Source organism: Mobula hypostoma, chromosome 3, assembly GCF_963921235.1.
Source record: "Mobula hypostoma chromosome 3, sMobHyp1.1, whole genome shotgun sequence".
NCBI lineage: Eukaryota > Metazoa > Chordata > Chondrichthyes > Myliobatiformes > Myliobatidae > Mobula > Mobula hypostoma.
In genome coordinates, this window is record NC_086099.1 from 221,909,554 (window position 1) to 221,936,591 (window position 27,038).

A 27,038-nucleotide genomic window follows, 5' to 3' on the forward strand; every position below is an offset into this window, starting at 1 on the left:
ATGTAGGAAGGAAAAAAAAAACTTTCATCTTTACATCTTCATTCTTCTGGTCCCCTTGCACCTTTGAACCAACACGGTATGCTGTGTGTGATTACTGCTGTGATATGGGAAGCATAGCAATACATTTGTTGAAAGCAAGATCACATGAACGGGAATACTTTACTGCTGTTGGTCAAGTCCTGGTGTTAAGATCAAACCCATGATCGTCGAGTCCTGGGGTCAAAGCCCTAAGGCTGAATCTGTGATAGGCAAATCCTGGGGTCGATACTCAAAGGTCAGCTAAATCCAGGGAGCAAAGCCAAAGGTCAAATTCCAGAGCCCAAATACAATAGGGACCTTTAGGAGACTCAGATGGGCACATGGATGATAGAAAAATGGAGGAGTATGTGGGAGGGAAGGGTTAGATTGATCTTGGAGTAGGTTAAAAAGTTGGCACAACATCTGGCAATGAAGGGCTTGTACTGTGCTGTAACGTTCTATGTCCTAATGCAACATTCCTGCTATTTCTCTGGAAATAAACTTGAATAATAAATTAAGAACTCTATACCTTTCCTCGACAAATATCTTTCTATCACCAACCATCTTCTCCACTTTTTTCTTAGGAATGATAAGTGATTTGCCTCCCTGATGAGGGGGCAAGTAGCGTGGGTTCTTCAGGAAGTTGTGACATCTCTCCAACCTTATCATATCTTCTCGTGCCTGGATTCGATCAGCCATAGGCGGCTCATCTCTCCAAATTCTCTTCTTGAACTTTTCCTCCTTTCAAATGAAGAAACTCACAGTTGGGTGAAGAGTTAGACATTTCCATTATTGCCATTTATCCTGCCATTTTACCTTGTGCAAACTAAATGATATTAAGCATATTTTGGCTGCACTGTAGCCTAGCAGTTAGCACAATCGTTTTACAGTACCAGTGATCACCAATGATTTGATTCCAGCCATTGTTTGTAAGGAGCTTGTATGTTCTCCCTGTGACCACGTGGGAGAACATACAAGGTGCTCCAGTACCTTTCTAAATTCCAAAGGCATGCAGGTTAGGATTAGGGTTTGTGAGTTGGGGGCATGCTATGTGGTGCTGGAAGCATTTCGAAACTTGTGGGCTGTCCCCTGCACAATATTTTGACTATGTTGGTCAGCTACACAAATGACGCATTTCATTGTATGTTTCAATGTACATGTGACAATTAAAGCTCAGCTTCCCAAATGCATAACCTCTACCATCAAAAAAGATAGTAACAAGGGAAACAAACACATCTAAGGGGTTTTACCCCTCCAGAGTGGGAGCAAGGATCTCAGAAGAGGAACTGAACCACAATGGTGCTGGAGCATAGCAGCTATTTGCAAACTGCGCTGACCAAATCAATACATCGATTCTCATCCTTTCACTCTTATAAATTACTTTCAGAATTAATAATAATAAACAGGCCTGGTAATTTTCTGACTACCTGGAGTGATTGAACTCCTGACCCGATTCCCAGATCTTTATGGATCAGCACTATGGCCCTTCCACCTTATGAGGAGGAATTTCTTTAGCGGGGGGGTGTGGGGGAAGGAGTGAATCTGTGGAATTTATTGCCACAGACGGCTGTGGAGGCCAAGTCATTGGGTATATATAAAGCAGAAGTTGACGGGTTCTTGATTAGTGAAGGTGTCAATGATGATGGGAAGAAGGCAGGAGAATGGATTTGAGAGGGATAATAAATCAGCCGTGATAGAATGGCAGAGCACACTGGATGGGCTGAATGGCCTAATTCTGCTCCAGTGTCCTATGTATTACTTTAGTTTGAATAGATCTGTTTGGATGGCATGCAAAACAAAGTTTTCCCTGTACCTCATGACATGTGATAAACCAATAACCAACATTCTGTCACACCTTGCTGACTGTACCAGTGAAGTCCGAATTCATCCTTCAGGCATCAGCAAGAGATTAGCTTCATTTGTCACATGCACATCAAAACATGTAGTGAAATGCATAATTTGTGTCAAATCAAATCAGCAAGGACTGTGCTGGGCAGTGTCGCTATGTTTCCAGCACCAACATAGCATGCCCACAACTCACTAATCTTTACTGTATGTCTTTGAGCATCTGGACGAAACCCAAGCAACACACACAAAATGCTGGAGGAACTCAGCAGGCCAGGCAGCATCAAAGGAAAAGAATATTGTCGGCGTTTCAGGCCGAAACCCTTCGGCAGGACTGGAGAAAAAAAAGCTGCGGAGTGGATTTAAAAGGTGGGATGATAGGTGAAACCTGAAGAGGGAGGGATGAAGTAAAAAGCTGGGAAGTTGAGAGGTGAAAGAGACAGAAGGCCATGGAAGAAAGAAAAGGGGGAAGGAGCACCAGAGGGAGTTGATGGGCGGGCAAGGAGATAAGATGAGAGAGGGAAAAGGGGATGGGAAATGGTGAAGGTTGGGGGGGGGGCGGTGGAGGCATTACCAGGAGTTCAAGAAATCAATGTTCATGCCATCATCAGGGGGAGGCTACCTAAATGGAATATAAGGTGCTGTTCCTCCAACCTAATTGTGATATCATCACATTCCCTGGTGCTCCTTCCCCCTTTTCTTTCTTCCATGGCCTTCTGTCTCTTTCACCTATCAACTTCAACTTCCCAGCTCTTTACTTCATCCCTCCCCCGTCAGGTTTCACCTATCACCTGTGTTCCCCTCACCCCACCTTTTAAATCCAGTCCTCAGCTTTTTTTCTCCAGTCCTGTCGAAGGGTTCCGGCTGAAACGTCGACAATATTCTTTTACATAGGTGCTGCCTGACCTGCTAAGTTCCTCCAGCATTTTGTGTGTGTTGCTTGGATTTCCAGCATCTGCAGATTTTCTCTTGTTTGCGGAGGAAACCCATGCAGTCACAGGGAGAATGTACAATCTCTTTACAAACAGGGGTGAGAATTGAGCCCTGAGCTTACAGATACCACATTAATAGTGCTACCCTAACCACAAGGTTAACGTGCCATTTGTTCAAAAGCAGCGATTGATTCCAAGCAGGGAATTACAGTTCCTGCCAACGTCCTTGTATAATCTTGAAAGACATACCTGAAGGCTGGATTTTTTCAAACTTGTAGATTCAGCAGGAGATGGTAAAGGCGGTAAAGTTAAGGATGAGATGTCTTCCTGCAATGTCCATAGTTTCTTAGGTGGGGACATATCTAAGCAACCGTTATCCACTGGGCTTTGAGAAATGTGCTGTTTGAAGCTGAATGTTAGCTCTGAATAATGGACTGTGGACTTCTCTAAAGAATAAAACAAAATGGTGGATATTATTTAACATGATTCATTGAACGTGGAGGCAGGGGGATTGGAAGATAATGACAAGGGGATTACCAGCTCTGTTCTAGATGAAAGGGAGTAGGAGGAAGGGGAGGAGTCCCCAAAACCCCAATACTTGTATTAAAATTGACTGGTTATGATAAAACTTTCAACTCTAATTGGACTGGGGAGTATGAAGGTGCTGCCTGGATTAGAGGATATGAGCTATATGGAGAGGTTGAACAAACTTAGGTTGTTTTGTTTGCAGCTTCAGAGGCTGAGGAGAGACTGATAGAAGTTTAAAGATTAGCTTTATTTGTCAAATGTACATCGAAGGAGATAGGGAAATGTTTTTTTTGTGCTAACGACCAATGCAGTATGGGAATGTGCTGGGGACAGCCCACAAGTGACACCATGCTACTGGCACCAACATGGCATGCCCAAGACTTATGAACTCTAACCCGTACATCATTGGAATGTGGGAGGAATCTGGAGCACTCTGAAGAAGCCCACACAGTCATGGGGAGATTGCGTAAACTCCTTACAGACAGTGGCAGGAATCAAACCGAATCAACTCTGAAGCTAAGTATACAGCGATACAGCACTGGACAGACCAGCCGGCCCACAATGTAGTGCTGATCTACACCAAATGTCCTTTTCCTGTGTAACATCCATATCCTTCCATTCTCTTCCTTTTCATGTGTCTATCTAAAAGCCTCTTAAACTCTACTAGATTGCCTGCTTCCACCACTCCCCCACCCATAACACATTTCAGGCACCTGCTGCTGTTTTTTTTTTGGCATGTGCCTGCGTGCATGCGAGTCTGTGCCTGCGTGTCTGCGTGTGTGTGTCTGCGCGTCCGTGCGTGCGTCCATGATGATGGATTTTTCATGGCTTTTTTCCAAGGCTCAGAGCGAGAGAGAGAGACTGTGTGGCGGGCCACTCCTCACACAGACATTTTCACAGTATTTTCACTTTTGTTTTTACGAGGTCGAGTTGCGATCTCGACACTCAACCCGGCACGGATGGAAAGCGTGCTTGGGGGTGGACCCGACTAGTCTTGAACCCAGGAACCTCCATTTCTGGGTCCGGCACCGATCCTGATGCTCTAAATAACAAAATTCCTACCTCTCACATCACCTCTAACCTCTTCCCCCCACCCCCAACATTAAAAGCATACCTCTGGTGTTTAACAATTCTACCCTGGGGAAGAGTTCTGAGACTTTCCCCTATCTATGCCTGTCATAACTTAAAAAACCTCTATTAGGTATCCCTTCAGACTCCATTGCTCTAGGTAGAACAACACTAGTTTGTCCAATCTTTCCTTATAGTTCATACCCTCTAATCCAGGCAACATACTGGTAAACCTTAAGGTTGTTAAAGCCGGAGGTGGTAATGGGGACATTTCCCACTACCTATTAAATGCTCCCAGTGATGTGCGCCTCAAATAGCCTCTGACAACCAAGCCCAGTTCCTGGCCTTCATGTGTGGCTTTGATACTAAGCTCAGCTGAACCGTTTCTACTGACAGAAGAAGGGACAAAGGCAGTTTACTGGTGCCTTAAAACCTGTTGCTTTGGGCAGATGGGGCTCGTCAGCTGTGTTCGGTAGCTCATCTAAGAGAAGGAAAACTCTGATCTCAAACCTCCACTGCCTTGTGGCTATACACATGGGGAAGGCTTCAGGAGTAAACACTAAAGGAAAAATTCAGATCTGGAGTCCTACATTAAGTTCAATACTGACTGGCAACTCCAGCAATGCTGCCGGTACCAAACTGTATCGGTCTCTGCCGTTCCTTTGGGTTCATCAGATGCATGGAGATGGGGAGTTTGCTACATGGACAACAGCTTGCTCTCCATATTGTACTGCTCAGGCTTGTGTATCTAGACAGCTAGGACACAATATCCATGGTCAGCTCTGACAGATGGAGGCTCTCGATTCAACTTGACTGATAAACCTCTTCAGCACCCTTTCCATTGTCGATACATCCTTCCTGTAATGGGGAGGCAAGAACTGTACACAATACTCCAACTGCAGTCTGACTAAAGTTTTATATCTCTACAATGTGCTTCCTTACTCTTCAGCACTCCTACCAAAGAAGCCAAGCATATCATACATACAAATCATCATCATTAAGCACTGCCGTGTTGTATGACGTGGGTGATCATGGTCTTTATTCTGGCTGCTGTGGGGAAAACCTCCTTCACATTTTTGGTCTTTCCATGACCATGATCATTTGTCACACGCATATTAAAACCTGTAGTGAAATGCATAATTTGTATCAAATCAAATCAGCAAGAATTGTAAAACCGCAAACATGAGGAATTCTGCAGATGCTGGAAATTCAAGCAACACGCATCAAAGTTGCTGGTGAACGCAGCAGGCCAGGCAACATCTCTAGGAAGAGGTACAGTCGACGCTTTGGGCCCAGACCCTTCGTCAGGACTAACTGGAGGAAGAGCTAGTAAGAGAGGGGGAGGGGGAGGGGGAGATCCAAAATGATAGGAGAAGACAGGAGGGGGAGGGATGGAGTCAAGAGCTGGACAGGTGATTGGCAAAAGGGAGATGAGAGGATCATGGGACAGGAGGCCCAGAGAGAAAGAAAAGGCGAGGGGGGAAAAACCCAGAGGATGGGCAAGGGGTATAGTCAGAGGGACAGAGGGAGAAAAGGGAGAGCGAGAGAAAGAATGTGTGTATATAAATAAATAACGAATGGGGTACGAGGGGGAGGTGGGGCATTAGCGGAAGTTTGAGAAGTCAGTGTTCATGCCATCAGGTTGGAGGCTACCCAGACGGAATATAAGGTGTTGTTCCTCCAACCTGAGTGTGGCTTCATCTTTACAGTAGAGGAGGCCGTGGATAGACATATCAGAATGGGAATGGGATGTGGAAATAAAATGTGTGACCACTGGGAGATCCTCTGTCCGGACGCTCTGTCCGCCAGAGAAAGCAGAGAAAGAAACCTTGAAGAACTCAGCGGGTCAAGCCACATCAATGGAGGAAAATAGAGAGTCAGCATTTCAGGACCCAAAGTGTCCACTGTGCATTTCCCTCCATAGATGCTGCGTGACCAGCTAAGTTCCTCCAGTTCCTTTTGTATTGCACATATTTCATCATTTGCTGTCTCTTGTGTCTCCAAGATAGTCCAACTGCAGGTTTTCACAAATAAAGCACCAGAGGTGTTTTATGTTTAAGAAAAAATGTAGCAATTCATTTATTGAACACCAAAAACCTGAACAGAAAAAGCGGTGAAAGTCTTTACGTAATTACTTCAACACATCGGACCAGCCTCTTAACATGAACCCCAACCCAATGTTGGTGGTTATAAATTCTGTACATTTCCATCAATTACACTACCCTACACAGCCCTCCCCCACAGAATTCACTAAAGCCAGTCTGCAGCATGGACAAGATGCCTGGCTCGGGTCCTGTGTTCCATGGGTAGAGGAACTGCTGGTGCATCTGGCTCATCCAGCGGTGTACTAATGCTCATATAATGATGACAGGGTCATGGCAGCGGAATCCTCCAAATTTTAGTGGGGCGGTTTAAGGCGATGTATCAAAACACAGTCAAGATTACCCCTCTTAACTATGATAAAAGTCTCTCTGCTCCAAAATGTAGAATTGGCCATCGTAAGAAGGCCTAAGGGGATACTGGTGTGCATCATGGTGATGAAATCAAACGAGGTAGAATGTAGGTCAACAGGAATGCAAGAGTACTGTACGCCATGATGGGAAATAGGGATAAGCGCAAAGGAATTGAATTTACTGTGGGGGGTGGAATGCTGTTGAGTGGCCGACCAGGTGGTCATGGCATCAGGAATAAAACCACCTGGCACTTGTAACGGTTGCCCATATACCAGTTCAGCCGCAGATGATCACAGGTCCCCTTCTTGAGCTGTTCTGTCTGCTGGCAGGACCCACTGTTGGCACCATCATTCCAACACTCATCGGGCAGGGAAGCCCTCAGAGCAGTCTTTAAGGAGCAGTAAAGCTGCTCGCATAAGCTATTGGTCTGCAGGTGATGTTATGGTGTGATGTAGCCTAACAGTGAGGTTCTGGGCCATTGCAGTCTGGAGGTCTGAAATGAATTGATATGAATAACAGGTGGGGGTGCCAAACCAAGCAACCCAGGTGCTAATAAATGCTCAAGCTACAACTACGGTTGTCATCGATGCTGGAGGGATGACCTCTTGCCACCTGGTGGTACAGTCCACCATGGTAAGGAGGTGCATGAAACCATGGGAGGGGGGAAGAGGAACAACAAGGTCCATGTTGACATGGTCAAACTGTTGCTCAGGGAGTTCAAAAGGTGCTAATGGCTCCTGGACGTGACCTCCACACAGGCTGCAGTCCAATCATGCACATCCTTTCTTTAGTGCAACTAGTTTCTGTGAGGCCTTCCGGCCCAAATGCGAGAGATGGGGTACAGAGTCAAACAGAGTCCACCTGCAGTCTGCGGGCACTATGGGGCGAGGACAACTGAATGAGACATTGCACAGGACAGAAACCCCAGCTTCCCCGTCTTCCCCATAACTGCTGTTCAATAAGCCTAGACCTCTGGGCCAGTTTCTTGGTTGGCTGCCAGCCGACCCCATGATTGAATGGTGGAGCAGACTCGATGGGCCAGATGGCCTAATTCTGCTCCCATGTCTTATGGTCTTATGTGTATGGCCTTGACGGCTGGCCATGAGAGGCCATCAGCCACAGAATTATTTTTCCCCTTGAGATGTTTTATATCGGTCGTGAATGCTGATATGTAGCATGCACAAAACACTGGAGGAACTCAGCAGGTCAAGCAGCATCCATGGAAATGAACAGTCAATGTTTTGGGCCGAGACCCTTATGTAGGCCAGTTGGTGTTACTGCCATGCAGACCAAGGGTCTGATATTTTGGCTATCATGTGCATGAGGGGTTTGTGGTCAACGACACTGTGAAATGGCGACCCTCTAAAAGAAAACGAGCATGGTGGACAGCCAGATGGAGACCAAGAAGCTCATGGTCAAACATGCTATATTTCCTTTAGGGGGGACAGAATCGCCAGCTGAAGGTGGTGAGCAGCTGCCACACCCCTCTGATCAATTGTACATGCACAGCACCCACAGAATACGCTGAAGGGCCAGTCGTAATGGCTATAGGGCATTGGGGAGCAGGTGCGCTGGAAAGAGCTTGCTTGGTTTCATTAATTGCCCTGGCCATGTCTGCTGACCAGTCAAGCATGTGGTTGGGGATATTGCCTTTAAGTGCACTATACAGGGGAAGCACAAGTTCAGCAGCTCAGCTCACGGAATGAAGCGGTGATAGAAATTCACCATGCCTAAAAACTTCGGTAGTGTTTAGTAGTGCGGGCAGTGAGAAATCCATAATAGCGGCTACTTTTGATGGGAGGGGTTTTGCACCTTCTGTGGAGATGCGATGGCCAAGAAAGTGAATGGTTGACAACCCAGACTGGCATTTAGCAGTGTTAATAATCAACCTGTGTTGGCTTAAGCACTCGAAACGTGTGCAGAGATTAGATACATGTTCAAAATCGAATGCACTACCGACAAGTATGTCATCGAGGTAAATATAAAGAAAATTTAAGCCTTTTAATACAGAGTCCATCAGCCATTGGAAAGTCTGTGCTGTATTTTTCAGCCCAAATGGCATGTGCAGAAACTCAAAGAGGCCAAAGAGGATTATCGCAGCCATTTTGGGAATGTCCTCCAGGCACCTGATGTTAACCCCTAACTAGATTGACTTTGGGAAAAATTAACTTTCCAGCTAAATGTGCTGAAAAGTCTTGGAAGCTTTTGACCAGGTAATGATTGGCTGGGGGCTGGTAGCCTCATTAAGGCCTTGGTATTCGCCAATGGGCAGCAACAACCATTGGACAGGGACCATATGGAGGGGCAAAGCTCAGGGGCTATTCAACTGGTGTACAATGTCAAGTCTTTCCATGTAGGCAAACTTAGCCTTCATAGTTGTCAGCTTTTCTGGAGCCAGTATATGCGTGTGGGCATGGACTGGTGGGCCAGTTGTAGAAATGTGGTGCTCAACCCTATGTTTTGTGACAATAGTGGAGTACGTGGGTTTGGTGAGGTTTGGGAATTCGCCCAGCAGTTGAGTAAACTCACATGCGGTGGCGCATGTGCTTGACAGAGTCGGCGTGGGGAACTTATTAGGGGAGCAGGGTACAGACCCAAAGTCCTTAGCATCCACAAGCCAGCAGTTCTTAAGATTGACTAACAGTCCTTGGGCACACTGATCAGAGGACTAACCACTTTAGTCAGGACGAAGTTTCATGTGTAATGTCGCCCCCTGAAGCAGAGTGTCACCCGTCATGTCCCATAGGTCTAAATCCTGCTGCTGTTGGCAGCATCCAGCAAGGTTTCATTGCTCTTTGCCTTCTCATCTGTAGGTGCTGCTGGCAGCACACTCACCTGAGGGCCCGTGTCACACAGGAAACATCGCCCTGAAAGGATGTCCGTAATGACCAGTAGGCGACCTTGGCAGTTGGAACCCCTGGTGTTCACAGACCTCTGAAGTCTCGATGCACTGGAACTGTCAAAACTGCAAGGCTGTTTGCACTTCCTAGAGTTCGTACTAAAGCAAGCATGGTAAAAACACAGGCCTGGCATCGACTACTTCACAGACACAGGTGTCCTTGTGTTGGGGGCCTTGCTAACCAGGCTTATTGAAGTAAAGAAAGGAGGAAGAATGATGCACTATTGCCTAGTTGAATGTAGACTATCAGCCATTTTAGCAAGCTCCCTATAGTCCTTCACGGGTGCATTAGTGAGGGCTACGTGAATTTGATCAGCCATTTGCTGCATGAAGAGTTCTTTGAAAATAAAACAAGGATGGTGATTTCCCAGAAGAGACAGCATGTGGTCCATTAGCTCTGATGGCTTAGCATCACCGAGGCCGGGCAAGGAGAGCAACCGTTTGGCAATTTGCTCCCAAAACTCCAGCAGTTTCAAAGCAACTGCATTGGTCGACATGTTCAATAACTCTGGAATTGTTCTAGAGCATCAGGTTCACCAGTGTAAGTTTTCACAAATAAACTGGCAGAGATGCTTTATGTTTAATAAAAATCATAGCAACTTGTTTATTGAACATCAAAAAACTGAACACAAAACACATTAAAAGTCCTTTACATAATTACCTCATCATGTCAGACGGGCCTCTAAAGTGAACCTCAACCCAATGTTGGTGATTATGAATTATGTATGCTTCCACCAATTAGATTACCCTACACAATATGCAGTTGTAGAGTTACAGGAGAGTATAGCACAGAAACAGGCCATTCAGCCCATCTAGTATGTACTGCATCATTTAAGCTGCCTAGTCCCATCGACGTATACCTGGACCATAGCTCTCCATACCTCTGCCATCCATATACCTGTGCCAACTTCTCTTAAAAACATTGAAATTAAGCTTGCATGCACCACTTACACTGCAGCTTATTCCATACTCTTGTGATCCTCTGAGTGAAGATGTTTCCCTCATGTTCCCCTTAAACTTAAATTCTTCTTAAATTGTGGCAGAGAATATAAAACCATTGTTCACATCACATCAGTCTGTCTGTTAAGATCGTATGTGGGAGCCAACTCATTTCTCCACTTGGCATCTCAGTAAACCACCGAATGGATTAACAGAATTAACTTCCAAGGTTTCTCATGGCATGCAGAAAACGGTGATGATTCAAGAAAGTCCATTCAGAGCAATAAAAAAATTCCAGCAAATTGCGATTCACTCTCCTGGAATTTTTGGCAGCTCCATGATATGAATCACAGGAATAAGCTTTTACCACAAGTCAAGTACTCAGCAAGGTCAGAGCACAGATATTATTCAAGCCTGTCATCAAAACTAAGACAGAACACACCCAAACGTAAATTCTGGTGGGGCAGATGGCAAGAGGCAACTTTGAAATTACACGGCTGCCATTTGATGGGGTCAGTCCCAGAGAAACCCATTGTTTTTTACCTGCAGGTACTGCTGCTTTTCTCCTCACTGGGTCCTCTGTGATATAATCCTCAGGAATGATTAAATTGTGCTTCTTCAGTAGTTCACTGTCCACACAACACATAATCATGGACTTCTCTACAAGGAAGTAGAAGAGTAGGAAAGGTTAGCATTGGAGATGATACCTGGTCGAAAACAACTTTCTCCTCGTATGTGTTAAACTGGAACTCAATCACAGAAACTAATCCAACACAAAGGATATACTGTAGCTGTAAGACCATAAGACACAGAGGCAAAATTATTCCTTTTTAAATCTTTTTATTAATTTTCCAAAATTATAAACAGAATAACAATGTTGATACAGAGAGATTGGAATAATCTTATTGTTAATAAGCATATACAAAAAAGATTTCAAATAATACAAGTATAATAGACTTCCAAACTCATGATGTAATTAATCATAGAGAAAAAAAGAAATAAAAAGAAAAAAATACAAAGAAAACCCCCTAAAAGAAACAAAAAAAAAGAACTAAATACTAAACCCAAAAAAAGCAAACGGAACAAAACAAGGCTAGACCATTATCTTAAATCGAACGCATTCAATAATGTCATCAACTCCACTCCTCTATTCATATATTTTACGTTAATAAGAAGGATTCGGAAAGGTCAAATTACATCATATGAAATGTTGAATAAATGGTTTCCAAGTCTCTTCAAATTTAACCCAAGGATCAAAAATGTCACTTCTAATTTTTTCTAAATTTAAACATAATATAGTTTGGGAAAACCAGTGGAATGTAGTAGGAGGATTGGTCTCCTTCCAGTTCAATAAAATGGATCTTCTGGCCATTAAAGTAATAAATGCTATCATCCGACAGGCTGAAGAGGATAAAAAATCTATGTTCTACCACTGGCAATCCAAAAATTGCCGTAATAGGATGGGGTTGTAAATCAAAACACAGAACTGTTGAGATAATATCAAAAATATCTTTCCAAAATTTTTCCAAAAGAGGACAGGACCAAAACATATGAGTTAAAGAAGCCACCTCAGAGTGACATCTGTCACAAATAGGGTTTATATGGGAATAAAAACAGGCTAATTTATCTTTAGCCATATGGGCCTTATGCACTACTTTAAATTGTATTAGTGTATGTTTAGCACATATAGAGGAAGTACTGACTAATTGAAAAATTTTATCCCTTTTCTCTATAGGTAGGCAAAGTTGAAGTTCCCATTCCCATTCATTTTTAATTTTATCAGATATACCTGGCTGTAATTTTATAGTTATATCATAGATGCTATTAATCCCTTCTGAAGAGGATTTAAACCTAAAATTTTATCGATGATATCAGTAGGGTATGAGGTTGGGAAGGTAGGCAGCATGGTATTTAAAAATTTCTTATTTGTAAATATCAAAAAAAATGGGATCTAGGCAAATCAAATTTCTTAGGTAACTGTTCAAAAGACATTAAACATTTATCCAGAAATAAGTCACGAAAACATGTTATACCTTTCGTTTTCCATATCCAAAAGGCTTGGTCCATAACCGAGGGTTGAAAAAAAATTAGATATAATAGGACTTGATAATATAAATTTGTTCAAACCAAAAAATTTACGAAATTGAAACCATATTCGTAATGTATGTTTAGTTATTGGATTAACCATTTGTTTATTCAATTTAGATAATACAAAAGGAAGTGAAGTTCCTAAAATGGAAGCCAAAGAGAACCCTTGTACAGAATAGCCTTCAAGGTTTACCCAATGTGGGCTTGGAGTTATATTCCAATCTTGTGTCCAAAATATTAAATATCAAATATTAATTGCCCAATAATAGAATCTTAGGTTAGGCAGTGCTAAACCACTATCTTTCTTGGACTTCTGTAAATACTTTTTACTTAATCTGGGATTTTTGTTCTGCCATATATAACAGGAAATCTTAGAATCGATAATATCAAAAAAGGATTTAGGAATAAAGATTGGTATCGCTTGAAATAAATATAAGAATTTAGGTAAAATAATCATTTTAATAGCATTAATTCGACCAATTAGTGATACAGACAATGGGCACCACTTAGTAATCAGTTGTTTGACCTGACTAATTAACGGTAAAAGGTTGAACTTGAATAAATCCTTATGTCTCTTAGTAATTTTAACTCCGAAATAAGTAAAATAATCAGTAATCACTCTGAATGGAGAACATATATAAATGGGAGCCTGCATACTTAATGTAAAAAGTTCACTCTTACCTAGATTCAATTTATAACCAGAAAAACTACTAAACTAAGCAAGCAGAGTTAATGCTGCTGGAATGGATTTCCCCAGGTTAGAAATATATGATAGTTAATTATCTGCATATAATGATAATTTATATGTCTCATTTCCACAGGTAATGCCAAAGATATTAGGGGAGTCACGAATATCAATAGCTAGCCGTTCCAAGGCAATATCGAATAGTAGTGGACTAAGAGGGCAACCCTGCCTAGTACCACGAAATAAATGAAAAAGGGGAGATCTTTGATTATTAGTAAATACCGAAGCCAAAGGAGTAAGATATATCAATTTAATCCAAGATATAAATATCGGACTAAAATTAAATTTCTCAAGGGTATTAAATAAATATGTCCATTCGACTCTGTCAAAGGCCTTCTCAGCATCCAAAGAAATGACACATTCTGGAGCTCTGGGTGAAGGAGTATAAACAATGTTCATTAATCTCCTAATATTAAAAAAAGAGTAACGATTTTTAATAAATCCAGTCTGATCAGCAGAAATAATTTGAGGCAATACGTTCTCCAATCCCATTGCCAATATTTTAGAAAAAATCTTAGAATCCACATTTAACAAAGATACAGGCCTGTAAGATGCACATTCAGTAGGATCCTTATCTTTTTTAAGAATTAGGGAAATAGAAGCTTGATAAAAAGATTGTGGTAATTTACCTATAGCTACTGCATCCCTAAAAATTCTACATAGCCAAGGAGTCAGTGTAGTAGAGAAAAGTTTTAAAAATTCTACTGTAAATCCATCTGGGTCAGGTGCTTTACCTGAGTTCATCGAAAGAATAGCATTTTTTACTTCTTCTACCGTAATAGGTACATCTAGTTTTAAACGTTCATTAGGTGATAATTTAGAATATTCAATTTCTTTAAGAATTCATGCATTATAGTGGAATAATCAGGAAATTCTGACTGATATAGGGAGGTATAAAATTCTTGAAAGGATTTATTTATCTCATCATGGTCAACCGTCAGAGTGCTATCTTGTTTATGAATCTGAACAATCTGTCGCTTAATCGAAGCCGATTTCAATTGATTAGCCAATAGTTTCCCAGTTTTATCACCATGTATATAGAATTGACTCTTAGTTTTGGTTAATTGACTTCCTATCGAAGATGATAGTAATAGATTATGTTCCAGAATTATTCTATTTGGCCTTTTGAGTCTGCTCTGCTATTCAGTCATGGCGAATTTATTTTCTCTCTCAACCCCATTCTCCAGCCTTCTTCCTGTACTTTGATAACTTTATTAATCAAGAATCTATAAACCTCCACTTTAAATGAGATCCCCCCTCATTTTTCTAAGCACCAGCGAGTACCAGCCCACAGCCATCAAACGCTCCTCAAGCACGAACCCTTTCATTCCCAGGATCATTCTCGTGAACCTTCTCTTTTCTCAGATAAGGGGCCCAAAACGGCTCACAATACTGCAACTGCCTTACAAAGCCTCAGCATTTCATCATTCTAATTATACCTAATTAATATACATTTATTTATTTTATTTTTTATTTACTGAGACACAGCGTAGAATAGGCCCCTCTGGCCCTTCGAGCCATGCTGCCCAGCAATCCCCCATTTTCATCATCGCCTAATCACAAGACCATTCACAATGACCAACTAACCTACCAACTGGTAAACGTTTGGGCTGTGGGAGGAAACCGCAGCACCTAGAAGAAATGCACACAGTCATGGGGAGAACATACAAACTCATTTCAGCCAGCAGCAGGAATTGAACTTAAGTTGCCTGTACTGTAAAGCGTTGGGCTAACCACTATGCCACTGTGCCATGTTCAGCAGAACATAGCATTTGCACAATGAAGTACAAATATACTCAGTGTTATAATGAAGGAAACACAACGGCCATATTTCACACACTATGCTCCCATAAAGATGGATTTAGTAAAACTAAACAAGTCATAGAGTACTACAGCAGAGAAACAAGCCTTTTGGCCCATCCTGTCCATCCTGACCATCTGCCTGCACCAGGACCATATCCCTACAAACTTCTCTCAGAACCAGAATCGAAATCAAGTTTATTTTTAATGACATATGTCATGAAATTTGTTTTGTGGCAGCAGTACAGTGCAATAAGTTAAAAAATTACTGTAAGTCACAATAACAAATGTAAAAAATAAATAAGTAGTGCAAAAACAGAGCAGAATAGTGAGGTAGTGTTGATGGGTTCATCGACTGTCAGAAATCTGATGGCAGAGGGGAAGAAGCTGTTCCTGAATGATGAGGCTCCTGCACCTCATCCCTAATGGTAGTAATGAGAAGAGGGCATGTCCTGTGAGTGGGAAAAGGAAACATGTATCTAAATTTCTGAATCCCATAATATCAGTTTGTTGATAGTAGTAGACAATAGTAGACACAAGAGACTGCAGATGCTGGCATCTGGACTGGAAATCAAACTAAGGGAGGAACTCAGTGGATCAGGCAGCATCTGTGGGGGGATGCTCCACACAGTTCGGGTTGAGATCCTTGTCTGGACTGAAAGACAGAGGAGTGATAGCCAGTATAAATAGGTGAAGGGAAGGGGTGGAGCAAGAGCTGGCAGGTGATAGATGAATCCAGTTGAGGAGAGGGTAATAAACAGATGGAGACTTGGGAGGTCATAATCACAAGAGATTCTGCAAATACTGGAAATCTTGAACAACACACACAAAGTGCTGGAGGAATTCAGCAAGATAAGCAGCATCTATGGACAGCAAAATGAACAGCAGACATTTGGGCCGAGACCCTTCATCATGCTGGGAGATGATAGGTGGAGGCAACAGAATAAGGAATCTGATTGGGAAAGCAAGTTGGAGTATGGAACCAAAGAAGGAAAGTGGATTGGGTTGTAATGTGTGTTACGTGTTTCTATTTACTACTGAAATTATGCGATCAGAAAGGTTTTACCTGGAGGCAATCCCACTGATGTAAGACTGTTTCCACTCTCCTCCTTTATTCTGTTCAGAGCCTTCTCCTCTGCTGCTGCAGCTCGTGCTCGGGCCTGGATGATGTGCTTCTCAACAGTGTCAGCCTCTGTGATTCGCCTCTCGTACTCTTCGTTAATCTAGTTAATGACCACCAGAAGTAATTCAAATATTTCAACAAACTAACATGGGTGACTTTCAATTTATTTTTATTCGGTACATGCATCACTTGCAAGACAGGCAGTTATTGCCCTTGACCAGATGCCTTTCTCAGGGCGACAAAATTTTTATGAGTCTGCAGACACATACAGAAGCCACATCAGATAAAAGCTGCAAATTTCCTTCCCTCAAAGACAAAAGTGAAACAGTATTTTAGGTAGTATAGCAGTTAGTGTAACACTATTACAGCGTCAGCAATTACCAATTAGAGTTCAATTCCCAGCGCTGCCTGTAAGAAACATGTACATTTTTCCCTGTGACCGCGTAGGTTTACTCCGGGTGCTCCAGTTTCTTCCCACGTTTCAAAGACTTATTGGTTAGAGTTAGTGAGTTGTGGGCATGCTATGTTGGTGTAAGAAGCATAGCGACACTTGCAAGCTATCCCCAACACATCCTCGGACTGTGTTGGTTCAAAAAGTTCAAAGTGAATTTATTATTAAAGTACATATACACGTAAAGTACATATATATTACTATATACAACTCTGAGATTAGTTTTCTTGTGGACATACTCAATAAATCTATAGAATAATAACCATAACAGAATCAATGAAAGACTGCCCAACTAGGGTTTTCAACTATTGTGCAAAAGACAACAAACTGCGCAAAAACTAAAATAAAGTAATAATAATAAGCAATAAATATCAAGGACATGAGATGAAGAGTCCTTGAAAGTGAGTTTGTTGGTTATGGGAACATTTAAATGATAGGGCAAGTGAAGCTGAGTGAATCTATCCCCTTGGTTCAAGAATCTGATGGTTGAGGGGTAATAACTGTTTCTGAACCTGGTGGTGTGAGTCCTGAGGCTCCTGTACCTTTTTACTGATGGCAGCAGTGAGAAGAGTTATTAAAGTTATTAGCATAAACAACACTTTTTCCATAGATGCTACCTGACGTGCTGAGTTCCTCCAGCATTTTGTGTGTTTTGCTCGGATTTTCAGCATCTGCAGATTTTCTCTTGTTTGTGGTTTGAACACATTTCTCTGTAAGTTTTGATGTACATGTGACAAATAAAGATCTTTATCATTTTTAATCTTTAATCTTGAATGGTCTCATATAAGTACAATAAGATAGACTCTTGACCTCGCAATCTACCTCAATAAGACCTTGCACCTTATTGTCAGCCTACACTACACTTTCTCTGTAACTGCAACATTTTATTTTGCATTCTGTTATTGTTTTCCCTTGTACTACGTAATGAAATAATCTGTATGGATGAAAGATAAAAATATAAAAATTAGCTTTCTTTCTCGCATGTACATTGAAAGATACAATAAAATACATTGATTGTGTATGTTGTTGTGTGAAAGAAGTCACCAGAGAAAAGTACTGGTAGATATTTAGCAGCTTCTTTATTCAACAAAACAAGGCATCATATGAAGACGCTTTCGGTCAAAAGGTCTGGCTGGCCCAATGTGGGGCTCGATATTTTATATCCTAAACACCAAAGGACAACTTTGTATCTACAATGTATCTACAATGCTTTCTTTAGAACTACACACAAACTTCACACCTCACAATTCATACCCACACCACAGGCATCCAAATGAATTTTAATCAGCATTGTCTGGTCTGAGATTCACAGCATTTAGGAACCCATTGTTCAAAAATGCACTCCAAATTAAATCCACAATTTATACTCAGACACGAAGACTGGTGGCTGAAGACATTTGATAAATGTAAATATGCTAAACCCAAAAATTGTGTTAACAGTTGCAAAAACAATTTTTTCACTGTTTTTAACCAATTTATATAGCTTTACATCCCACCAATTTATATAGATTTTTGGATGGCAGAGTGGAGATACATCTCTACCAAAAGTAGAGGTGAAAAGAGCTCTTTCCCTCTGCTAGCCTGCAGGTCACCCTTGGGCAAGGTGTAGCGCCTGCTTAGCCCCCTCCCTACCCGATCAAGGTCACACGAAGCCATGGGAGCAGGTGGTGAATGATATGGAAGCCATGGAGCATATGAGCAGCTGATGCATATCGCAAGTCCCGGTTATGCAACCATTGATGCCAAGCAGACAAACACTGAAGAGTATTGATAATCGTTGGGGTCACCCATCTTGTAAAGACACTGCCCAGATGCCCAGAAGGCAGCAATGGCAAACCACTTCGAGAGAAAAATTTGCCAAGGTTAATCATGGTTATGGAAAAACCATAATTGCCAATGTACATCATACAACATGGAACATAACAAAAAAAAACAATAAAGTTTTACATGCTACCCTTTTGCCATGACAGACTGGATTTACTATATTTCTAATGGGCAGAAGGTAACATGGAATTTATTCCTTTATAGTTTCAAAACAAGGAAGACCCAAGTGAAAAACTAAAACTGAAATGAAATTGAAATAGGCCTATTGGAAAGGAGGCTGGTTTTCATGACGTCTCCAGTTTTTGTGTTCTCAGGCAGAGTAGTTACCATGCTACAGACAGGAGATTCTGTGAGCCTGATAGAGATACCCACATGATGTGTTGCCTCCCAGGTGCTAGGGTATGGGATGTCTTGGATCGGGTTCAGAAAATTCTGAAGGGAGAGGGCGAGCAACCAGTTAGTTGTCTTGATACATGTTGGTACCAATGACATAGATAGGAAAAGGGAGGAGGTCCTGAAGAGAGATTTCCGGGAGTTAGGAAGGAAGCTGAGAAGCAGGACCTCCGGGGTAGTAATCTCGGGATTGCTACCTGTGCCACGTGCTAGCGAGGACAAGAATAGTAGGATCAGGCAGATGAATGTGTGGCTGAGAGACTGGTGCAGGGGGCAGGGCTTCAGATTCTTGGATCATTGGAATCTCTTATGGGGGAAGTATGACCTGTTCAAAATGGATCGGTTACACCTGAACCCGAAGGGGACCAATATCCTGGCGGGAAAGTTTAATAGAGCTGTTAGGGAGGGTTTAACTAATTTGGCAGGGGGATGGGAACCGGAATGACAGAGCGGAGGAGGGGGAAAACAGAAATAAATCTAAGATAGTGAGCAGTAAAGATGTCAGGAAGGACAGGCAGGTGATGGGGTAAATTTGTAGCCATTGGGATGAGTTGCAGTGCAATAAAGTTGCAGTGCAATCAAAGCAAAAAGTATCAAATACTGGTCCTAAGGTGTTATACTTAAATGCACGCAGCATAAGGAATAAGGTGGATGATCTTGTTGTACAGCTACAGATTGGCAGGTATGATATTGTAGCCATCACTGAGACGTGGCTAAAGGTTGCATGTCTCTGGGAGCTGAACATCCAAGGATACACGGTGTATTGGAAAGATAGGCAGGTAGGCAGAGGGGGTGGCGTGGCTTTATTGGTAAGAAATGATATTATATCATTAGAAAGAGGTGACATAGGATCGGAAAGTGCAGAATCTTTATGGGTTGAGCTAGGAAATCGCAGGGGTAAAAGGACCCTGATGGCAGTTATATACAGGCCTCCTAACAGCTGCAGTGATGTGGACAACAAATTACAACAGGAAGTAGAAAAGGCTTGTCAGAAGGGCAGTGTTATGATAATTGTGGGGGATTTTAACATGCGAGTGGATTGGGAAAATCAGGTCGGCACTGGATCTCAAGAGAGAGAATTTGTAGAATGTCTGCGAGATGGCTTTTTAGAACAGCTTGTTGTTGAGCCCACTGGGGATCGGCTGTACTGGATTGGGTATTGTGTAATGAACCAGAGGTGATTAGAGAGATTGAGGTGAAGGAACCCTTAGGTGACAGTGATCATAACATGATTGAGTTCACTGTGAAGTTTGAGAAAGAGAAGCCGAAATCCAATGTGTCAGTATTTCAGTGGAGTAAAGGAAATTACAGTGGCATGAGAGAGGAACTGGCCAACGTTGACTGGAAAGGGACACTAGCTTCATCAAGATTGGAAAGGAAGGGGGAAGAAGCCAGGATGATTTCTATGGTACATTTATATTAAAAAAAAATCAGTGAGGTCCGTTAGCCTCCTACACTTCCTGTCCATGGTGACCAAGTGGTTGAATGGGAATAGGCTATTAGCGAAGTTTACTCCTGGGAACTCAAAGCTTTAAATCCACTCAACATCAGCACCAATGAAGTACTGTAAACCGGAGCAAGTGCACCCCTATCCTGAAATTGTCAGGATGCAGAGCTGGACTGAGATGGAACAGGTGGAGTCCAACCTGAAAAAAGTGTGAAGTGATTCACTTTGAAAGACGGAATTTGAAGGCAGAATACTGGCAGGATTTTTAGTAGTGTGGGGGAACAGAGGGATCTTGGGGTCCACGTCTGTCGATCCCTCAGAGTTGTCACACAAGTTTAGATTATTAGATTAGATTATGAGGACACGCAGTCCTCTTTTATTGTCGTTTAGTAATGCATGCATTAAGAAATGATACAATGTTCCTCCAGAATGATATCACAGAAACAAAGACAAACCAAGACTAAAAAAAACTGACAAAAACCACATAATTATAACCTATAGTTACAACAGTGGAAAGCAATACCGTAATTTGATCAAGAACAGACCATAGGCACTGTAAAAAAAAGTCTCAAGGTCTCTCGAAAGTCCCATCATCTCACGCAGACGGTAGAAAGAAAAGAAACTCTCTTCCTGCCATGAACCTCCAGGGCCGCAAACTTGCCGATGCAGCACCCTGGAAGCACCCGACCAGAGCCGACTCTTGAGTCCTTCCGAAAACTTCGAGCCTCCGACAGCCCTCTGACACCGAGCACCCAGCACCCAGCACCCAGCACCGTCTGGGGCCTTCCCCTCAGGAGATTCTCGATAGCACAGTAGCAACGGCAGTGAAGCAGGCATTTCAGAAGTTTCTCCAGATGTTCCTCCGTGCTTCTCACGTCTGTTTCCATCAAATCAGGATTGTGCACGGTACCTACTTAACAAATACGATATCATTTCGGAGCGGCTGCGCACGCTGCGTCGCGCTGCCATCTCCTCCCCTCAGTTGATAGCACTGTTAAGAAGGTGTATTGGCCTTCTTTAGTTGGGGACAGAGTTCAGGGGCTGTGAGATAATGTTGCAGCTGTATTAAACTCTGGTTAGACTACACTTGGAATATTGAGATCAGTCTGTTCACCTCATTATAGGAAGGATGTAGAAGCTTTAGAGAGGGTGTATTGGAGATTTATCAGGATGCTGCATTGACATAAAGATAGGTTGAGTGAGCTAGAGCTTTTTCCTTCACTGAGAAGGAAGATGAGAGGTGACTTGATAGAGGTGTACAAGATGATAAGAGGCTTAGATTGAGTAGATAGCCAGAGACTTTTCCTAAGGCAGAAATGGCTAATACAGAGGGGAATAAATTTAAAGTGATTGGAGGAAAGTATAAGGGGTTATCAGAGGTATATGTTTTACATAGAGAGTCGTGGGTGCATGGAACACCCTGCCGGAAGTGGTAGTAGAGGAAGATACATTAGGGACATTTAAGAAACTCTTCCATAGGCAATGGATGATAAGAAAATGGAGGACTACATAGGAGGGAAGGGTTAATTTGATGTTAGAGTAGGTTAGAAGTTCAGCACAACATTGTGGGCTGAAGAGCCCGTACGGTACTATGATGTTGTATGTTTGAACAATGAAGCAGCTACTAGAAACCTGTAACCATTAAGCAGTCAGGCAAGAGAGAGAAAGAGTTAACGTTTTAGGTACTGTATAGAGCACAAACAAAGTGGGCTGCAGAGCCTGTTCCTGTTCTGTACATTCTCAGTTTCAGACCAGTGGGATTTTATTGCTGATGAATGGTATTTATGGAAGTTCAGGGCATGGGAAAAGAGAGCAAGTAGCAAAAGGGAAAAAGATTCTTAGATGCCCCTAATGTACTTGCCTCTACCACCACCCCTGGCAGAGTGTTCCATGCACCCACCACTCTCTGTGTAAAGAACTTACCTCAGACATCTACACTTTCCTCCAATTGCTTTAAAATTACGCACCCTTGTATTAGTCATTGCCACTCTGGGAAAAAGCCTCTGGCTAATCACTCAATATATGTCTCTTATCATCTTGTACATCTCTATCAAATTGCATCTCATCCTCCTTTGCTCCAAAAAGAGAAGTCCTAGCTTGCTCAACCCTCCTTCACAAGTAATGTCCTTTACATCCTAGTAACACTTCCCCTGCAAATCTGCTGCGGTCTGGTGATCCCAATGCTGCCTCGTTTGCATTGGTTAGACCCATCGTAAATTGGGGGACTACTTTGTTGAGCTCCTCCGCTTCATTCGCCAAAAGCGAAACTTCCTGGTGGCTAAACATTTTAATTCCCATTCCTGTTTCGATATGTCAGTCCATGGCCTCCTCTTCTGTCATAATGAGGCCACTCTCAGGGTGGAAGAGCAACACCTTATATTCCGTTCGGTTCGCTTCCAATCTGATGGCATGAATATTGATTTCTCCTTCTAGTAAAAAAAATTTCCCTCTCCCTCCCCTCTTCTTCTATTTCCCACTCCGGACCTTTACCTCTTCTCACCTCCCAATCACCACCCCCACCTCGGTCCTCCTTCCCTTTCTCCTGTGGTCCACTCTCCTCTCCTATCAGATTCCTTCCTCTACAGCCCTTTACTTATCACTTCCTAGTTATCCTCCTTCTCCTCCCCCACCTTTTTATTGTCTTCCTCCTTCCTTTACATTCTCAGCCCGAAATCTCCACTGTTTATTCATTTCCATAAATGCTTCCTGACCTGCTGAGTTCCTCTAGCATTTTGTGTATGTTGCTTTGGATTTCCAGCATCTAGAGAATTTCTCATGTTTATGATATCCTGGTAAATCTCCTCTGCACTCTCTCCAAAGATTCTACATCCTCCCTATAATGAGACATCCAGAACTGACCACGATGTTCTAAGTGTGGTCTAACCATTAGCTCGTTGCTCTTAAAATCAACTAATGAAGGCCAACACACCACACACCTTCTTAAAATGCCTACCAACTTGAGCGGCAGTAACTTTTATGAAAGTTCAGAGCATGGAAAAAGGGAGCAAGTGGCAAAAGGGAGAATTCCAGCAGCACCTGAAGCCAATAAACAACTCCAATACAGGATTTCTGGACATTATCAGATTGCTGGAGATTGTTGTGCACATACTCAGTGCTACATTTTTTAATTTTACAAGACTGGCTGAACTTCCCATGGTATTTCCTGTTTGCAAAGTGCTTACAGTCATTCTGAGTTACGAGTTTTTTTTATTTTCATATTCTTTATTCAGTCACAGATCTGGACATAACTAGCAAGCCTTACCCTTACTGCTCATCTCTAACAGCCCGTTAATAGGATGCCTTGTTAAACCATTTCAGAAGCCAGTTCATGGTACTGGTATATCTGGAGACATACTATACATAAGTCAGACTGGTTAAGGACATGCAATTAATTAAGATTGTTTTTAATGACTATCTTGCAGTTTCAATATTTCTAGTTCCTACAACCTATGGACTCTTTTTTCAAGGATTTTTCATCTCATGTTCTTGATATTTATTGGTTATTTATTTATTATTTATTTCTTTTTGTATTTGCAAAGTTTATTATCTTTTGCACGCTGGTTGAACGCCCAAGTTGGTGTGGTCTTCCATTGATTCTGTTATGGTCATTATTTTACAGGTTTGTTGAGTATACCAGCAAGAAAATAAATCTCAGGATTGTATATAGTGACTTATATATATCTTGATAATAAATTTACTTTGGACTTTGAAATTTGTACTAAGGATGCAATGATTTCATCCAGATTATATTCAGGAACATAAAAAAATGAGCAGGAGTAACCCATTTGGTCTCCCAAGCCTGCCCCCTCCCTATTCAATATGATAAATATAGGCATGGCTGATTTGCCCCAAGCCTAATCTCCTCTTGTGTGCCAGTTCCCGATAGCACTCAATTCAGACATATTTCAAAAAGTTATCCACCTCCTCTTAAATGCTTCCAATAATATAATCTCCTCAACCATTTGGGTGAGAGAATTATAGCAATTCCCCACCTTCACAAGAAGCTGTAAATACAAATTTCAATTTTAACGACTGACCTCCTAACCATGCTCCCTTGTTCGAGACTCCCACCAGTGAAAACAGCTCAATATCTCACTTGTCTTTTTCCTTTATGAGTATGTATGCAAAGAACACTAAAACTGGTGTGTAGTGGACAGTGAAGAAGGATGTCTGAGGTTACAACAGGATATTGATCAGCCCAGAGATCGATACTAAGATCAGAGCCCGCAGGCCAGTCAGAAATCCAGAAGTGAAGCCTGATGGCTGAAGCCTGGAGAATGGAGATCGAAGGCCTATCCTGGAGTCAGAGGACGTGTGTGTGTGTGTGTGTGTGTGTGTGTGAGAGTGTGTGTGTGTGGTGTGTGGGTGGGGTGTGTGTGTGTGTGTGGGGTGTGTGTGTGGGGTGTGTGTGTGGGGTGTGTGTGTGTGTGTGGGGTGTGTGTGTGTGTGAGAGTGTGTGTGTGTGGGGTGAGTGTGTGTGAATGTGTGTGGGGTGAGTGTGTGTGAATGTGTGTGGGGTGTGTGTGTGGGGTGTGTGTGAGAGTGTGTGTGAGAGTGTGTGTGAGAGAGTGTGTGAGAGAGTATGTGAGAGTGTGTGTGAGAGAGTGTGTGAGTGTGTGTGAGAGAGTGTGTGTGTGTGTGTGTGTGTGTGTGTGTGTGAGAGTGTGTGTGTGTGGAGAGTGTGTGTGTGGGGTGTGTGTGTGAGAGTGTGTGTGTGAGAGTGTGTGTGTGAGAGTGTGTGTGTGAGAGTGTGTGTGTGAGAGTGTGTGTGTGTGTGTGTGTGTGTGTGTGTGATGAAAGAAGCTGGTTTCGCTGCTGTTGTTTTGTTGCTTGTTGTGTTCTGTGTTGTCCTGTTTGAGAATTGTGGCCTTGCTGTGTTGATGCTGTAACTTGTGCTAACAGTTGCCGGCTGCCCCCAGAACATCCCTAGGTGTGTTGGTTGTTAACACAAATGACACTTTTCACCGTATGTTTCGATGTACATAAATGAATCTGAATTCTGGGGCAAATGTAATCAACAATCCACAGCATTGCTTTCTGCTTCTCCTCTCGCAAGGGTATGGATTACTGGTCACATTTCCCTCAGCTTTCTGCTTCTCCTCTCGCAAGGGTATGGATTACTGGTCACATTTCCCTCAGCTTTCTGCTTCTCCTCTCGCAAGGGTATGGATTACTGGTCACATTTCCCTCAGCTTTCTGCTTCTCCTCTCACAAGGGTATGGATTACTGGTCACATTTCCCTCAGCTTTCTGCTTCTCCTCTCGCAAGGGTATGGATTACTGGTCACATTTCCCTCAGCTTTCTGTTTCTCCTTTGCAGGCAATAATTAAGCTCTCGCACAATTTACATCTTTGAGAACTGTTCACACTACAAATGAGTGATAGGAAAGAGTAAAAAAAAGGCCATACCTCTTGGAGTTGTTGCACAAATTTCTCATGGTAAGCATTGTCTCCACCTTTCGATTTCACAAGATTCTTCATTATATCTTTTCCAATCACGTCTCCAGTATAAACCTCTTTGAAGATACTCGCCAATATGTAAGATATATCCTAATAGTTAATAATAAGTTACTCATGTAATCCCTGGATCCCTAAAATTATTTATTTTTCATGTACAGTATATACCTAATTTCTTTTTGGGGTATAGATATAATGCACACAGTCTTTTTCCCAGGGTTGGAGAGTCAGGAATTAGGGCAAGACAGGAAAGATTTAACATGAATCTGAGGGGTAACCTTTCCAACCAGACAGTGTTCTGCTTGTTGTTTGTGCATCTAACTCAGCTAATTCCTTATATGGAATAAGCTGCCAGAGGCAGATTCATAACCAATATTTGAAAGAAATTTGGACAGGTAAATGGACAGGAATGGCTAAGAAGATTATATGCCAAACACAGGCAATTGGGACTAGCTTAGATGGGTGCCTTGATCTGCACGATATAGTAATTCAGTGTTGTATTATTCTATAAATCGAAATTAAAATTTCTCATTAAATTCAATTGATCCAAACTCTAACGAAAGGTTGATCAGATTAACCTCTAACAATAAAAGGAGCATAAAAGAAAATTGACTTTAAAACGGGAACCATGAAAAGAATAGGGACAGGAAGGTTTGCCATTAAGAGAAGTTGGAGTTTCTCAGAATGAGATTGTGCCAATTTTTATTCAAAATTGTAGATGAACTTATCAGTGGCTCCAGTGACTAACATCAAAACAACATTACGTAATGATTATATACCAATTATATACATTATATTCCAAAATTATATACTGATTTCTTCTACCATAAGGGGAAATCAGTATATAATTTTGGTGTATTATATAAAAAATATTCACCCCCCCCCCACCTTGGAAGTTTTCACGTTTTATTGTTTTACAACATTGAATCACAGTGGATTTAATCCGGCTTTTTTTGACACTGGTCATAGAAAAGGACTCTTTCATGTCAAAGTGAAAACAGATCTCTACAAAGTGATCTAAATTATTTA

General features: G+C 42.1%; 1 protein-coding gene across 1 annotated transcript in view; it reads right to left on the reverse strand.

Moving 5' to 3' along the window:
• dlec1 (DLEC1 cilia and flagella associated protein) overlaps window positions 1-27,038 on the reverse strand; it is a 202,899-nt gene that overhangs the window by 160,814 nt on the left and 15,047 nt on the right. The window contains exons 5-9 of the mRNA XM_063042432.1: window positions 25,962-26,102; window positions 16,382-16,538; window positions 11,226-11,342; window positions 3,045-3,241; window positions 548-759 (exon numbers count right to left, since the gene is read on the reverse strand). Of these exons, the coding sequence (XP_062898502.1) occupies window positions 548-759; window positions 3,045-3,241; window positions 11,226-11,342; window positions 16,382-16,538; window positions 25,962-26,102 (824 nt within the window). The remainder of the gene's footprint in view (window positions 1-547; window positions 760-3,044; window positions 3,242-11,225; window positions 11,343-16,381; window positions 16,539-25,961; window positions 26,103-27,038) is intronic.